Consider the following 15,292-nt stretch of genomic DNA (forward strand, 5'->3'; position numbering starts at 1 on the left):
TAAGTGAATGAACACTGTGGAGTTATGATTGTCCTTTGGTGAGTGAACACTATAGAGTTATGTATATGAAGTTGACATTGCTAGAGTAGAAACTGCAGAAAAAAAAGTGACTGATATGCTGGAACTGGACATGGATGCTAGCATCTTTCTTTCTTTGAGAGTTCGTGAAGACTTGTGGATGAATTCTTATGTTGCATCATGTTTGTTTGAAAAGGCACATTTAGGTATGTTCAACTTCTACAGTAATTGAAAGTATAAATTTTGATTTCCTTATACAATTTTCTATTTATTCTAATGCAGATTTAATTTAGAATGACATTTTTAGGTTTCATGTTTTGGCTTTGTCAGTTAAGAATCATTGAATTTAGGGCTCAGAGTTACATGTTGACCATTAAATTGGCTTGAATTTGTTAATCATGACAAGTTTTTTCTTGTGTTTGCGCTTGCCATTTTAGTACAATTTTTAAGTCAGAAAACCCCAGAACCCAGGAGCTTCGGGGGGCTTTGCCCCCCCTTGTCCCCCCACCAGGGCGCTGCCCTGGACCAGCTGGGGGCCTGTGGCCCCCAGACCCCCGGCTAAAATTTTCAGATAATTTCACCAGCCCCAAATCACATCCCTGATTAGTGTTACAGAAACATGTCCTTACTTTTTTTTAGTTTCACCATATCAACGATAACACACATTAAATGTTTGTGAAGTGTTCGTTGTACGAGTCTCTGTGAATGAGCCGTTACTATAGAAACAATAACGTATTATAACGAGTCCAATTAATATAAACCTGCACTGCTGTTGGAGAACATTAATTGGTCAGAAGCTGGTGATTCGAGTCCAGAATTGAAGAAGCTCTGTTGTATACAGTACATGAAATGGTGTTTGTTTCAGGAGGAGGATGAGGTCGAGTCCACAAAACTGGAGCTGCTGCGATTGGCTCTGGCGCGTAACCTGGCGATGGCCATTGTGAAGGAAGGAACAGTCAAGGCCTAACACACACACACACACACACTCTGCAGTTACATCAGTTGGCACAAAGCCCTCACATTCTCACTGTACTGTATATAGACTGAATGAAAATATTGACATTTAATAAAAAATGCTTGTTATTGGTTTTACAAAAACAGTTTGTGTTTCTCAATCTCTTAAGCATTACACCTGAAATCCCAAGAAGTAACAGATAATGTAGCCCCCACATAAAGTTCTTATATATTTTGAATAACTGATACAGAAGTTAACTTTATTGCTACAAAATTCATGTTACATACATAAACTTCATACAACAAAAATAACTAGACTGAATAATATAATTATTTGCTCAATGTATTTGGTTCAATTCTGTAAAAATACTGTAAGTCGTGTATACTAAAGTAAGAGGGGGCACTGATCTCATATCAGAGAAAATTATGAACAGATTCGGTCTGATCCTGTAATAAAAAGATCTAAACTACATTAAACACCAACCAAAGGACAAAGTGATAAATGTGGCCTTGTGCTGAGTCTCCTCAGGGCCTCAGATTAACTCCTGAAATGCCGATCCTGTCAGGTGAGAATCCCACCAATGTTCTGAAACTGTTCCTGTCCATTTCAGCTCCCTCTTCCACTGACTGGGTTCAGCTCGAGTCCCTGTGCTTTTTCACCTGCTCTTTCAGGGTTTTTAAGGGACTGAGGTCCAGGCAGTTTCATGCAGATCTAAATGACTGATGTGTTTATGAATGTGTTGTCTGTTCCTCAACATGGAAATGCAGGAACACCAGAGTATTCATCACATGCACAGATGTTCACCACCAACTGAAAATAAAAGAAAAACATCTGGATTAATCCCCACACACTGGACTGTGGTACTTCATGACCAACAGCATGTAATCATCTCTGCTCCAAGAGAAACATTATCATCTCCCGTTTATAATTTAATTCAACATTTATTCAGTCTTATATAATATCCGTGTTCTAACATTGAGCTCCAACAAACGAGAACTTCCACAAGATCTAACAGGAAAGTGAGCAGACGTTTCCCATCACATCACTGCTCTTATCCAATCACAGGCTTTGGAGCTTTTTAAACAGTAACTAACACTGCGGTGGGTTTGATCTCTTGTTCTACATGTAGATTTAAGTGCAGACTTTAAGAAGAAGCCGAGGTGAATTTTACAGGAACGACAGAAGACACGGTGTGGAGGTGGAGAGCAGGAAGGAGTGTCAGAGTGAGTCAAGTGACTCCTTAAATCACCTATTAGTGGCAGTGTGGCGTTAAAGATGATCATTTTACTGAGTTTTGAGGAGAGTCGAGAAGAAAGTGTGCTGCTGATCAGAAACAGGGAAAAGCCGAGATCATCTTAGAGTGTATTCACACCTACGTTGTTTGGTCCGGACCAAACGAACCAAATTTCCCTTGGTCCGGACCTTTTGGGTTGGTCTGAATACAAACCACCAAACTCTGGTCTGGACCAAACAAGCGGACCGAGACCGAGCTGCAAGGTCGGACTCGGTCCGGACCAAAGGAACCCTGGTGCGGACCTTTTGGAGGTGTGAAAGCAGACCGGACCTAATCTGACAGTTTTGCTTTTTTGTACCTCGGGAGCTTCCGTCGTTTGTCGAGCATTATGGGAAACAGAGTCTTGACACTCTACCGCAAAGTGCAAACAGTTTCGGTTGTCAAGGGAACCTTACAACAGTCGTTCAGTCATTCAGACCAGTGGTAGGCTAGACTACAGAGTACAAAAAATGAGTAGGGGGCAAACGTGGGCCGAGGAAGAAATGCGTACCCTTGTGGATATATGGGCAGATGTCCACATATCTGAGCTTTTGGAGAGAACACACAAAAATGCCGACGTGTTTGCTGTATTCAGTGAGAAAATGAAGGAGAAGGGGTTCACGCGCTCCCCAGAACAATGTCGGCTAAAAGTGAAGAAACTCCGTCAGACCTACATTAAAATCAGGGACATTCTTTCAAAATGTGGCGGTACTAGCGACGCAAAAAAGAAATTCATCTATTACGATGGATAAGGCGAATATCCCGACACATACCTCCTCCGTCTTGCGTGAAGAGCCAGAACTGTCACAACATGATGTGCGCTCATCAGCGCTATCCTCCGTAGCCGCCTTGCCCTTTGAAGTCGTCTTTGATAAATTACTTGTACAACAGCATAGTAATCGCACAATTGTGAAAACAGTAAAAACTGGAAAAAACATATAGCTTTGATGACATTAAAAAGAATAACAGCACGGAAAGCCTCCATGACTACTTTTGAACTTAACGCTTTGTGCGCGTGTCGTCTCTGACCAATAGCTGAACGACCTCAGGGCGCGTGGCTTTGCTGACAGATTTTGGTCCGCTTACTAAAATATACAGTGTGAAAGCGAACCGCACCAAAATGAAAAAAAAAAACAAAACATTTGGTTCGGACCAAAGCAAGTGAACTATCGAACTATCCTGGTCTGAATACACCCTTATTCAGACAAAAGCAGCAGGATGAAGTCAGAGACAGCAGGGTGTCACAAGGAGACGAGGTGTTCATTTACAATCACTCTCATGCACTCAGACGGGACATTTTGGAGACTCTGACTGACTCCATCTTCTGCTTTCAGATGAATTTTAAATCAATTTTACTGAACAACAAACAGCATTAAAGTCAACTGGGAGGAAAAAGTCAGATTAAATAGAACAGTGAAAATTTCTAAAACTGGCTTCATTTCATGGCCTGGTCATGTGACATTTACTGAAATTAAAGAAAAATGATGAAGAAATTAAATTATTATCCCCCAACATTTGCCTAAAAAGGTTATTACTTACAGGAGTGTCTGTAGTTTGTAACGTTTATCATCCTTAAGAGCAGAGAGCAGCTTCTCTCCTGAGTCTCCTATTTTATTCCCAGTCAGATTCAGGTCTCTCAGGTGTGAGGGGTTTGATCTCAGAGCTGAACTCAGAGCAGCACAGCCTTCATCGGAGACACCACAATCATACAACCTGCAGAGACACAATGACACACACTTCACTGCCTCAGTTTATGAACATCAAGATTTGTTTTCTGTGCCTTTAAATGAGAGAGAGAGAGAGAGAGAGAGATGTGTCTCCCATGGATGTGGCTTTTCTTTCACCATTCCATATCAAGTAGCTAAGCTGAGATCAGAAGAAGGAAGTTACAGCTCACGAGTTACAATCAGAAACAAATTTCAGAAATGAATGTAAATAATCAAACAGAACTTTACAATTTATCTGAAATATTGCCAGATTATTCCACCACTGCAGGCTCCAATGTGTTTAGGTTTGAGATGTCAATCATGTTCTTTCCTGATTTACTGATTGGCAATCGGTGACAAGGCTCCACCCCTTTGAGAGATCGACCAATCATAATAAGGAGAAGCCGTGCGTCCAGGTGGAACAAAAAGGGGGAAAAAAACCCACATTGTCCAATCCACAGTGAGATTTTTCCCCCTGTGAAAACACACTCGCCCACACTCCATTCCCTCCCAGTGAAGCGGTGCGTCTGGGCGGGGCTCAAAATGACGAGATAGACATTTTGGTGAAATAAACAGTGTGAGTTTAATGAACAAACAGCGTGATATTGCAGTGAGATACTCCATCAATCTGATTCACTCAATACTGAACGACACCAAGACTGATGAATAAAATATAGACTTTGGGAAATGTTTCATTGCTGCATTTTAATGAAATGTGAGGGGAAGCCGGGCTTCCAGTGTCGTCTTAAAGCAAATCACCACTGACAGAGATGGACTGGAACATTATTTACCATTTATTATTATTATTAAAATTCAAAATCAACAAAAGGGGCGGCACAGTGGTGTAGTGGTTATCACTGTCGCCTCACAGCAAGAAGGTCCGGGTTCGAGCCCCGTGGCCGGCGAGGGCCTTTCTGTGTGGAGTTTGCATGTTCTCCCCGTGTCCGCATGGGTTTCCTCCGGGTGCTCTGGTTTCCCCCACAGTCCAAAGACATGCAGGTTAGGTTAACTGGTGACTCTAAATTGACCGTAGGTGTGAATGTGAGTGTGAATGGTTGTCTATGTGTCAGCCCTGTGATGACCTGGCGACTTGTCCAGGGTGTACCCCGCCTTTCGCCCGTAGTCAGCTGGGATAGGCTCCAGCTTGCCTGCGACCCTGTAGAACAGGATAAAGCGGCTAGAGATAATGAGATGAGATGAATCAACAAAAGGATTGTTTCCAAGGGTGTCAGTTTATTGGAAGTTCTTTTCTCCTCCTTTTTAATTTTTATTTAAAAAGTAATTTTATTGATTTAATTTTTTCACTGCATCAGTTCTCTGGCATTAACGTCTCATTTTAGTTTCAAATTCTATATTCCTGAGATCATTTCCACCATGTCACTGCAGCTCACACAGAGGGCAGTTAGTTTGTGTCTCAGGTGCAGTTTGTGTGATTAGTTACAGTGTTGTAGTAAATTTCACAGTGAGTTCAGACACATTGCAGTCGGATCAAGTCCCGTTTTGTGCTGCAGCTTCTCACATACGTCCATCTGACCCAAAGACTCTGTGACAAATCATCAGTGTGCAGTGAACAGAAACAATCTTCCTCCTCAGGACACTGATGATGAACCTAAAACCTTTGCTTCAGTCTCACTATCGGGGGCGGAGCCACCCCAGGGCATGCCTTGGCCCCGCCCTGGCCACCCCAGGGCCGGACAATAAAATTTATAAAACCGATATGTCCCACGAAATGTTAGTTCCTCCCCCTGGATTTTTGTTCCGCCTAATTGGTTTCTGCGGGGATGCATATTACCGTAGCACAAACATTTCTCGCATTCAAGCAGCAGGTGGTATCAGATAGTCATGCTCTAGTCCGACAACACAATCTAAGTACTATGTGAACGTGCGATTAATTTGGGATGCAAGTTATTCATCTCTTATACTGTCTTCAAGTTTTCTCACTTTGTAGACAGACAGTTACAATTCTGTCCTCAGACAATTCAGAGTTTCCAGAAATCTCCCGAGTTTCCAGAAATCTCCACTTTGCCCGGGGTTTTCGAAAGTATCCGTTTTCAGTGACTGAAACCTTCGTTTACATGCAACCGTATAGATAAATATGCATCTTTATACGTAGATATCCGGCTACAGTGGGATTTGTGCTGTGTGCACATAGATACTAGATAGATAGAAAGCAAAACCTCGGTGGTTTTCAATTGTACGACTCAAAAAAGAGAAAATTACGTCAGCAAGTTAGCTGTCTGTGAATCACTTTGCTCACTCTAACCGCAGAATACAACTTTTAATGTTTGTCTGTTACATGAAAATATAGAGATGTGTGTTACTGGTGGGAGTGCACATTGATTAATAATTGTCACACTCATACATACACAACACTCATGCATTCTCTCAACACACACTCTCCCCCTACCCCTCTCTCTCTCTCACACACGCACACACACACACTCTCCCCCTACCCCTCTCTCTCACACACACACACTCTCCCCCTACCCCTCTCTCTCACACACACACACTCTCCCCCTACCCCTCTCTCTCTCTCACACACACACACTCTCCCCCTACCCCTCTCTCTCACACACACACACACTCTCCCCCTACCCCTCTCTCTCACACACACACACTCTCCCCCTACCCCTCTCTCTCACACACACACACTCTCCCCCTACCCCTCTCTCTCACACACACACACACTCTCCCCCTACCCCTCTCTCTCGCACACACACACTCTCCCCCTACCCCTCTCTCTCACACACACACACACACACACTCTCCCCCTACCCCCTCTCTCTCACACACACACACTCTCCCCCTACCCCTCTCTCTCACACACACACACACACACACACACACTCTCCCCCTACCCCTCTCTCTCACACACACACACCACTCATGCACCACATTTCTATATTTACATGCAACACACTCACTCACACACAACACTTATGCACTCTCTTAACACACTGTCTCACACTCACAATTTGTGCACTACATTTCTATATTTACATGTAACATTCATACACTCAACACAGACACACAACTCATGCACTAAATTTTTATATTTAAATGTAACACTCATGCACTGTCTTAACTCTCTCATATATGAACACATACTTCACTCAACACACACTATGTATTTCTCTCACTCACTATAAGATACAACTCATGCACTCTCAACACACACCCTCCAGGGATGAGAATGAAAAATATTTAAAAAGTCTGAAAAAAACAGGGCGGGGCCCATGGCCCGGGGGGGGGCAGGGGTTCCAGGGGCTAATGATTTTTGGTGATTTTTTATTTATTTTTTTAACCCCAAAACCATTAATTTTATCAGCAAAAAGTTGCAATGTATTTGGAAATAAATTCCCCTTCTTGTTGGACTACCAGGTGAAAATGATTAATATGGTCCAAGAGACTTGTTTTTAATCAATTCACATTTGATGATTTCAAAAAATCAATGCACCTTTTAATATAAACGAGCTCTACAGTATTATATTTCTGCATTTTTGCTATTCATGTCTTTGAATACTCTAATCCTTTAAAATGAAGTGCAAAGCAGAAAAAAGTTCTGTCATATAATTCTCTTAAGCTTTCTTCTGATGTTATCATGGTAGCAGGAGGTCTTGCATATTAAGCAGGCAACATTCAACATCACTTATCACTTCCCTTTCAACTGTTGTGTGAACTAACTAGGTTTTATCTGGACAGGATGTTGTGTAATGTAATGCATATACCATACGGTCAATTTGAAGATCGAGATGGTGATTTTGAATTAAAGAACAGGCATGTACAATGGGCATTACAAATTGGAAAAATTTTTTTAATCAAAAACTAAGTTCATCTCGGCCTAAAAAAATGTGGGCAGACGCTCCCGCGCGGCACATCCCAGCAATTCCCCCCCATGAAATGAGCAATAAGTAGGAGAGTTATACACGGTATCATACCTAAAATTTTATCAGAAATATAGATATGATACTATGATTCTCCCCAACATACTACATTAGACAAGCTAACCTCATTTATCAAAAGATACACACTTATATATATGACGTGTATTTGATACATATGATGTATATTCATACATTGTTACTTGATAGAAATCTTCAATAAGTTTGGTCTTTTCATGCCAGCCTGTTGTAGACCTCAATATAATGCACATGAAATGACACTCCTCACCTCAACATGTCCTTTACAATCATTTAAGCCACCATGGGCAATGCTGAAACCACTGCTGCAAACAGTACATCGCGCGAAACTGTCATTATTTTCTACCCTTATTAGACAGGGAGATTCTTTTGTGTAATCTGAGCTGAAGTGGGTTTTGTACTTTGGTTTTTTGGGGCGCGCTTCGGTCCTCGAGAAAGGGGATAAAAGCCGGCCCACACTGAAAGCTGATTGGCTTATTTTGCTGAGTAACCCAATCAGGATGCTCTTTGTCTGGCATGCGCTACATGAACAGGCACACAGGCAGTGTTGCCACATTGGGTGGTTTTAAGTGCATTTTGGCGGGTTTTGAACATATTTTGGGATGGAAAACGTCAGCAATATCTGGCAACACTGCACACAGTCTCCCTCGCGCGCGCACATTCTAAGATGCGTGATGCAGACCTTAATGTTGCGTGCGCACACTCTTGCTCGCTTCTATCAATATGCAGGAGACTCCCGGAAGTTCTGGGAGACTTGGGATGTCTGCGTTATAAGGTGACCACAGATCGTTAATCATACCCCCCCCCGAAAATTTCTCAACGGATTTACATCGATCTCAAAAACGACCATTTTGGTCTGAAAAAGTCAGAAATCCGCCGATCGGCAGAAAATTCTCATCCCTGACCCTCTCTTACACACACACACACACACACGGTACACTACATTTCTATATTTACATGTAACACACTCACTGGTATACACAACACTCGTGCACTCTCAACACACACTCACCCACACCACCCATGCACTACATTTCTATATTCACATATAACACACACAGCACTCATGAACTCTGAACATACACTCTCTCTCACACACAACTTATGCACTTCATTTTTGTATTTACATGCAACATATGCTCACACACACAATTCGTATACTACAGCTCATCTATATCTACATGCAGTGCACATACTTTCCCTCTCTCTCACACACACACACACACACACACACACACACCACTCATGCACTACACCTCATCTATGTCATGTGTTACATCAGTGTAACACTTTCACTTTCACACACACACTTTGTAACTCAACACATTTAGTTTGTACAGTACTTACTAGGGCTGTAACGATATGCGTATCGAAATCGCGATACGCAGAGCCACGATCCATATCGCGATACAAGAAGGCAGAATCGCGGTACACCCTTTCAAACTTCTCCTCAGCCCAAAAACAGAGGCGCTTCCAAACTTCAATTTATGAATACTTTACTTTTTATTTAAATTACATTTTAAACTTACTTAAATTACTTTTTTTTTTAATATCTATTAGTAAGTCGTTTTTTCGCCGACCTGCGACAATCTTCTGCGAGTCACGCAACGTCCACACTCGCCACTGGCAGAGCATTCATTTCTTTTAAGCGGTCGCCATTCTGGTTGCAACGCGGGGAGCGAATCTGTAAACAAGCAGCTCATTGGCTGGCTAGGTGTGCCACAAGCCAATCACAATCACTTGACCGGAAAGGCATGCAGTGTTGCCAGATTGGGCAGGTTTAGGTGCTTTTTGGCTGGTTTTGAAAATATTTTGGGGTGGAAAACGTTAGCAATATCTGGCAACACTGAAGGCATATCTGCTTGGGCGGAAGCCTTCTGCGGCAGTTACATTTTGACACGCGAGCAATGTTTCACCATAAAAATTCTGTAATTTCCATCTGTTTTCCGCGATCACAGAAAATCATTGGCCCTATGAGAGTGAGACAGTGAGAGAGCCACCCCCCCCCCCCCAAAAAAAAAAAAATCTTAACGGATTTACACGATTTGGAAAAATGACTTTTTCAGAACTGAAAAAAACAGAGCTTACGGCTCAACAGTATTATTTTGAGAAATAAAACAATCTTTGGATATACATTTGTTCATTTTTGCATACATATTACTCATTCTCTGCAGTGGTCTGAATTATTTGTTATTAAATAGTTAATGTAAGTAAGTAAATGTTAATAAGTCAAATTTACTACTTTAAAAAAAACATTTTTAAAAAATCGTGGGCGTATCGAATCGTGGGTCAAAAATCACGATACGAATCGAATCGTGAGTTGGGTGTATCGTTACAGCCCTACTACTTACAATGGACAATATCACAACATGTTGTAAGTGTTTACATATGTTGTATGTATGAGTTAAGTATACAAGTATTTTCCATTTCCTGAGCAAAGCACTCTTTATTCAAGCCTGACTAATATCCTTACTACTTCCCAGGTGCCTGGGACAGGTGATCTTTTAGTTTTTACTTTTGCATTTTAGTAGTGATCGTTAAAATCCTGATGCTTAACTAGAGTAAACAAGTTGGATGGTTTCTTTGTTTTGCAGATGCTTTATGTTACATAAATAAATTAATACATTAATTTCTGACCTGTTGGCTCACATGGGTTTTGTTCATGATTTAGGCACCGGATATGCCACCAGATACATCAGAATACAGGAAATAAAATCTAGCTAATTCAAAATTTCCCGGGGGAGGACCCCCAGAACCCCCCCCCCTTTATTTAGTCACAGCATGGCCACCCCTTGTATATCCTTGGCCCCCCTTTGGCCACCCCATGTAAAAAAATCCTGGCTACGCCACTGCTCACTATTAGAGAATGTGTCTTACTGAGGAGCAGGTCATGTGACTCTCAGAGAGATGATCTTACCTCAGTGTCTCCAGTTTACAGTGAGGATTCTCCAGTACAGCACAGAGACGCTTCACTCCTGAGTCTCCCAGATTATTATTGGACAGATTCAGGTATCTCAGGTGTGAGGGGTTTGATCTCAGAGCTGAACTCAGAGCAGCACAACCTTCATCTGAGACACCACAACCCCACAACCTGCAGAGACACAATGACACACACTTCATCAACAGATTTTCATCTTGGTTTAATTCTTACTTTAAAGATGATGAGTGTAAAATCAATTTTATTATTCAGAATGTCATGAGGATTTAATATCACCTGTTTATTCTCATTAACAGTGTAATTAATAATGATAATACTGAGTGTTATATTGAGTTTCTCTCCTCTGTTGTGTGTGATATTAAACCATCAGCAGCTGAAGCCGAACAGAGAACAGCAGAGAGACCATGAACTTTAATGAGAGAGAGAGAGAGAGAGAGAGAGAGAGAGAGAGAGAGAGAGAGAGAGAGAGAGACACTGAATCTCAGATGGTTCTCTACTAGACTTATAGTGCACTACACAGGGGCAATAAACTTGTTTCTCCAGAGTCTACAGAGTGCATTTATAGAACACTATAGATTTATATTATTGTAGAATCAGAGAAGTAAACAATGATTATTCCATATAAATCCTACAAACATTCAGCCACTCGTTCTTGAGACAGCGTGCGAAGAAGAGTTTCAGAAAAAATGGACAGAAAACCCGAAAACATACCGGTTTCACCTCTCAGTGTCGGAGGCATAAAAATATCAGTGTAATTTATGACGATGTTCGTTTGTCTAATTACTTTTTCATCCTTCAAAAAGAGGGAGCACATATAAACAGTGCTGTAATTTCAACACCAGTCACCTGCCAGCAGAGGTGGACAAAATACCCAACTGCATTACTGAAGTCAAAGTACAGATCCCACTGGTCAAATGTTACTCCGATACAAGTGAAAGTTGTCCAGTCAAATTTTTACTTAAAGTTCTGAAGTATTTGCTTTTAAATATACTGAAGTATTAAAAGTACATTTTCTGTCAACACATTGTTGTATTATTGTCACAACGCTGACAAAACCTAACGCCTCTGAAGCAACCGACTGGATTTACTGACTAACTTGTAGAACCTGGAGAATAAACACCTGGTAGAACGTTATTAAATGAAACACAACTTACAACCAAGCAGAATCATCAATAAGATGCTCGCTAGGTTCTCTCTTTGCCTACTGGTAAAAAAAAATACGTAGTAGCTATAGTAATTATGCAAGGTCACAAAAGCTACAACGTTAACGTTACCAAAGACAGAAATGTGAATTCACAAAATGAACGCATGCTGTGTCATCATGGTGGTTTAACGTTAAGCTAGCTAGTCAGTGAAGCTCTACCTGACATGCTAGCAAAATCTTTTCAAACTCGAAATCATATTGGGTAGCTAACGCTACTAGAAAAGAAAGATTTCTACATTCTATTTATTTGGCAAAATTATGCTAAACATATTTCTGAAAGGACTTCAGATAATTCAGTTTTTACATGCTAACTAACAGTGTGCAAGTTAACAAGTGGTGTGTTTGCGTTAGCTATGGACAAGGCTATGGCAACTTGGCGGGAAAATCCATAGAAAGTCATTTGACTAACCAGACTGCATCGCTATGGCAACATTATAACTAGCTCTAAAAGCACAGACAACTTCATTACAAGCTTTCTCTTGGAATAAAATATGTTTACATACGTTTACATATGTGACGCCTCACCAAATCCAGGGACACATGTCGGCCAAAACGAATCCGAGATAATCGCAAAAGAAGCATTTTTTTTTTTCGAAATTTGTGATTTTCATTTTTTTCCATCATGTGCAAGTTGAGATCTTGCAGAATGCAATCAGTATTTCAGATAATAGATTGTTTTGTTGGAAAAGCATACATTTTTTGTTGCAAATTGTCTCGTTTTTGTCAGGACTGTAGCCTGCTGGGGTGTGTGAATAAATTACCATATGGGCCATTCACATGATGATTTAAGTCTTTTTTTTTTTTTTTGCCAATCAGCTGCATGATACGAGCTGAGCACATGGCTACTTAACCTGCATACAGGCATGTCATTTCACTATGGAACGAGGAAGCTAAACAGAGCGCAGCGGAGCTGAAACACTGCAAAGCAAACAGACACACAGTATTTACATCGGAGATAAACATTTCTAGCAAAAAAAAAAAAAAAACAGCCAAAACGAAGTGTTCTCAGATTACATTCCATCGGAGGCATTGATGTGTGCAAGGCGCCATTTCTCTTTCTGATGGGGTAAGTTAATTAATCTAAGGCCGTGTGGTTATTTTTGCATGTAACGGAGAGTGTTGTGGTTTGGTTAAGCCTCGTGCATTTCACGCGCGCCCTCCGTGCGTTTTTTGCATGTAGACCGGCCGTAGGAGCGCGTACCGTACGGCCGGTTGTGATTGAGGCTTTACATGAAACTAGTGTTGTGTTAGTTGTGTCATCGTGCTATCTTTCTTTCTTACGGTGTGAGTAATTTTTCAACCACAAAACGTTAATGTATACTTTAGGACTTATTTTTGTACTTCATAATTGTGTTGGGCATACTTTGCATGGAAGGAAAATTGACGTGGTGATTTGTTTATATGAAAGTAGCATCGTGCTTGCTGGTAGGGGGTAGGGCTTTCCTTAATATCATGCAAATGAGCACCATTATGTGCCTGCCCTACACCCAGAGTAGCTGAGATGGAAAACTTTGAGGGCGATTTTCTCCCTTTTCTGTTTTAAGAAGTATACACTTTCAAAAGGCCACACATTCTTCAAATATGGTTAGATCTCCACATGGAAGGCATCATTGGAAAGCTTAGAAACTGTACTTTCTGAATCTGTCAATAACTCAAAATGCCCCCGGGCAGACATGTGTCCCTGGATTCTGGATTTGGGCACATATGCTTCTGCAGGTTGGACCGTGAGTTTTTGGAGGCCATAATGTGGTTTGTTTTAGGCAAACAAAGCAAACATTTAAAATGAAACAAATCTTTATTCCTTTCCCCAGAAGAACCGCCTCCTTCCATTCTGCCATCAACTGATCGTGTTCACATAATGCTGCGGAGTAACTGAACTTGATTTTATAGTCTATGAACGTGACGTGACCCTAGTGATTACTGATCGGCTGTCTCAGTGTCACCTGCGAAAAAAACAAATCACGTTTTAGAAAAGAAAAAACATCCACTTTCTAAACTGCTTCATAGTAACGAGTAACGAGGACCTTGACAGAAATGTAGTGGAGTGAAAAGCACAATATTTGTCTTTCAAATGTAGTGAAGTTAAAGTCATAAGTTTAAAAAACAAAACAAAAAAACAAGTACAGATACTCAAAAAGTGTACTTAAGTACTCAAGTAAATTTACTTGGTTACTGTCCACCTCTGCCTGTCAGTAACGTGATAGAGAGCGCCACTTACAAACATGGCTGATCTGAACTACAACACCCAAGAACCACAGCGCCCTCTATCACCTGTCTATTAATTACACCTGCCACTCATTTCCTGGTTAATCAGCCCACGCTATATAAACACCTCTCCCACACTCACTCCATGTGAAGTATCGTTCAGTGTCTTACCCGGCATACCAAGCCTTGTTATTCTGCCTGCCTTATCGTGTTCTCGACCCTCGTTGTTGTCTCGTTAACCTAGACCTTATTACTCTGTCTGATGATCGATCAGTCGACCCCTGCCTGTCCCTCGACTTCGATTTCTTCTAGCGTTTTGGATTTGTTTGCAAGTCTGCATTCCCCGCTCTCCCCTACACATACATCTGTAAGTGCCTGCATCCTGACATCCCCCAATCTGGATGCAGGTTCCCTCAAAATAAAGCTGAAGGTCTGCACTTTGAGCTCATCTTCATTATTTAATTTCATCAACATACTGTGGAGGATAAAAAAATAAAAAATCATCCATGTCCTGGCTGGATTCAGGGGGGGGCCTGGGTTCAATGTTAAAAAAATGTATGTAAAAAATTTTATCACATCACAGTTAAACTCGACATTCCACACCATCCCTGAAATTTTCATGCAACGAGAAAGGAAAGAAAGATGAATGGAACTTTGTAATATTTCTGTTGCACTTGTTTTTACAGTAAAATTCGAGCCATGCTGCCTGTTAAAAGCCTAAAACCTCTGCTTCAGTCTCACTATTAGAGAATGGGTCTTACTGAGGAGCAGGTCATGTGACTCTCAGAGAGATGATCTTACCTCAGTTTCTCCAGTTTACAGTGAGGATTCTCCAGTACAGCACAGAGACGCTTCACTCCTGAGTCTCCCAGATTATTATTAGACAGATCCAGTTCTCTCAGGTGTGCGGGGTTTGATCTCAGAGCTGAACTCAGAGCAGCACAGCCTTCATCTGAGACACCACAACCCCACAACCTGCAGAGACACAATGACACACACTTCATCAACAGATTTTCATCTTGGTGTAATAGTGGTTGTGAAGATGATGTCTCATGTTGGACTGTCTCTATTCT

General features: G+C 41.3%; 1 protein-coding gene and 1 long non-coding RNA gene across 10 annotated transcripts in view; both read right to left on the reverse strand.

The window, feature by feature from the left end:
* The window catches only part of LOC132870621 (NACHT, LRR and PYD domains-containing protein 3-like), a 627,732-nt gene that overhangs the window by 348,854 nt on the left and 263,586 nt on the right, over nt 1-15,292 (reverse strand). Inside the window, exons 9-10 of one of the 9 annotated variants that reach the window (XM_060904345.1) lie at nt 15,021-15,194; nt 10,790-10,963 (exon numbers count right to left, since the gene is read on the reverse strand). The exons of the other annotated variants lie outside the window; for them this stretch is intronic. Coding sequence (XP_060760328.1) covers nt 10,790-10,963; nt 15,021-15,194 — 348 coding nt within the window. The remainder of the gene's footprint in view (nt 1-10,789; nt 10,964-15,020; nt 15,195-15,292) is intronic. 9 annotated transcript variants of the gene reach the window in all.
* Nucleotides 1,067-3,776, reverse strand: LOC132870632 (uncharacterized). Its single transcript, XR_009651156.1, has 2 exons — nt 3,020-3,776; nt 1,067-1,783 (listed from the first exon to the last, which is right to left on the reverse strand). It is a non-coding gene; the product is annotated as an uncharacterized LOC132870632 (long non-coding RNA).

The sequence above is a fragment of the Neoarius graeffei genome, chromosome 22 (assembly GCF_027579695.1).
Source record: "Neoarius graeffei isolate fNeoGra1 chromosome 22, fNeoGra1.pri, whole genome shotgun sequence".
NCBI lineage: Eukaryota > Metazoa > Chordata > Actinopteri > Siluriformes > Ariidae > Neoarius > Neoarius graeffei.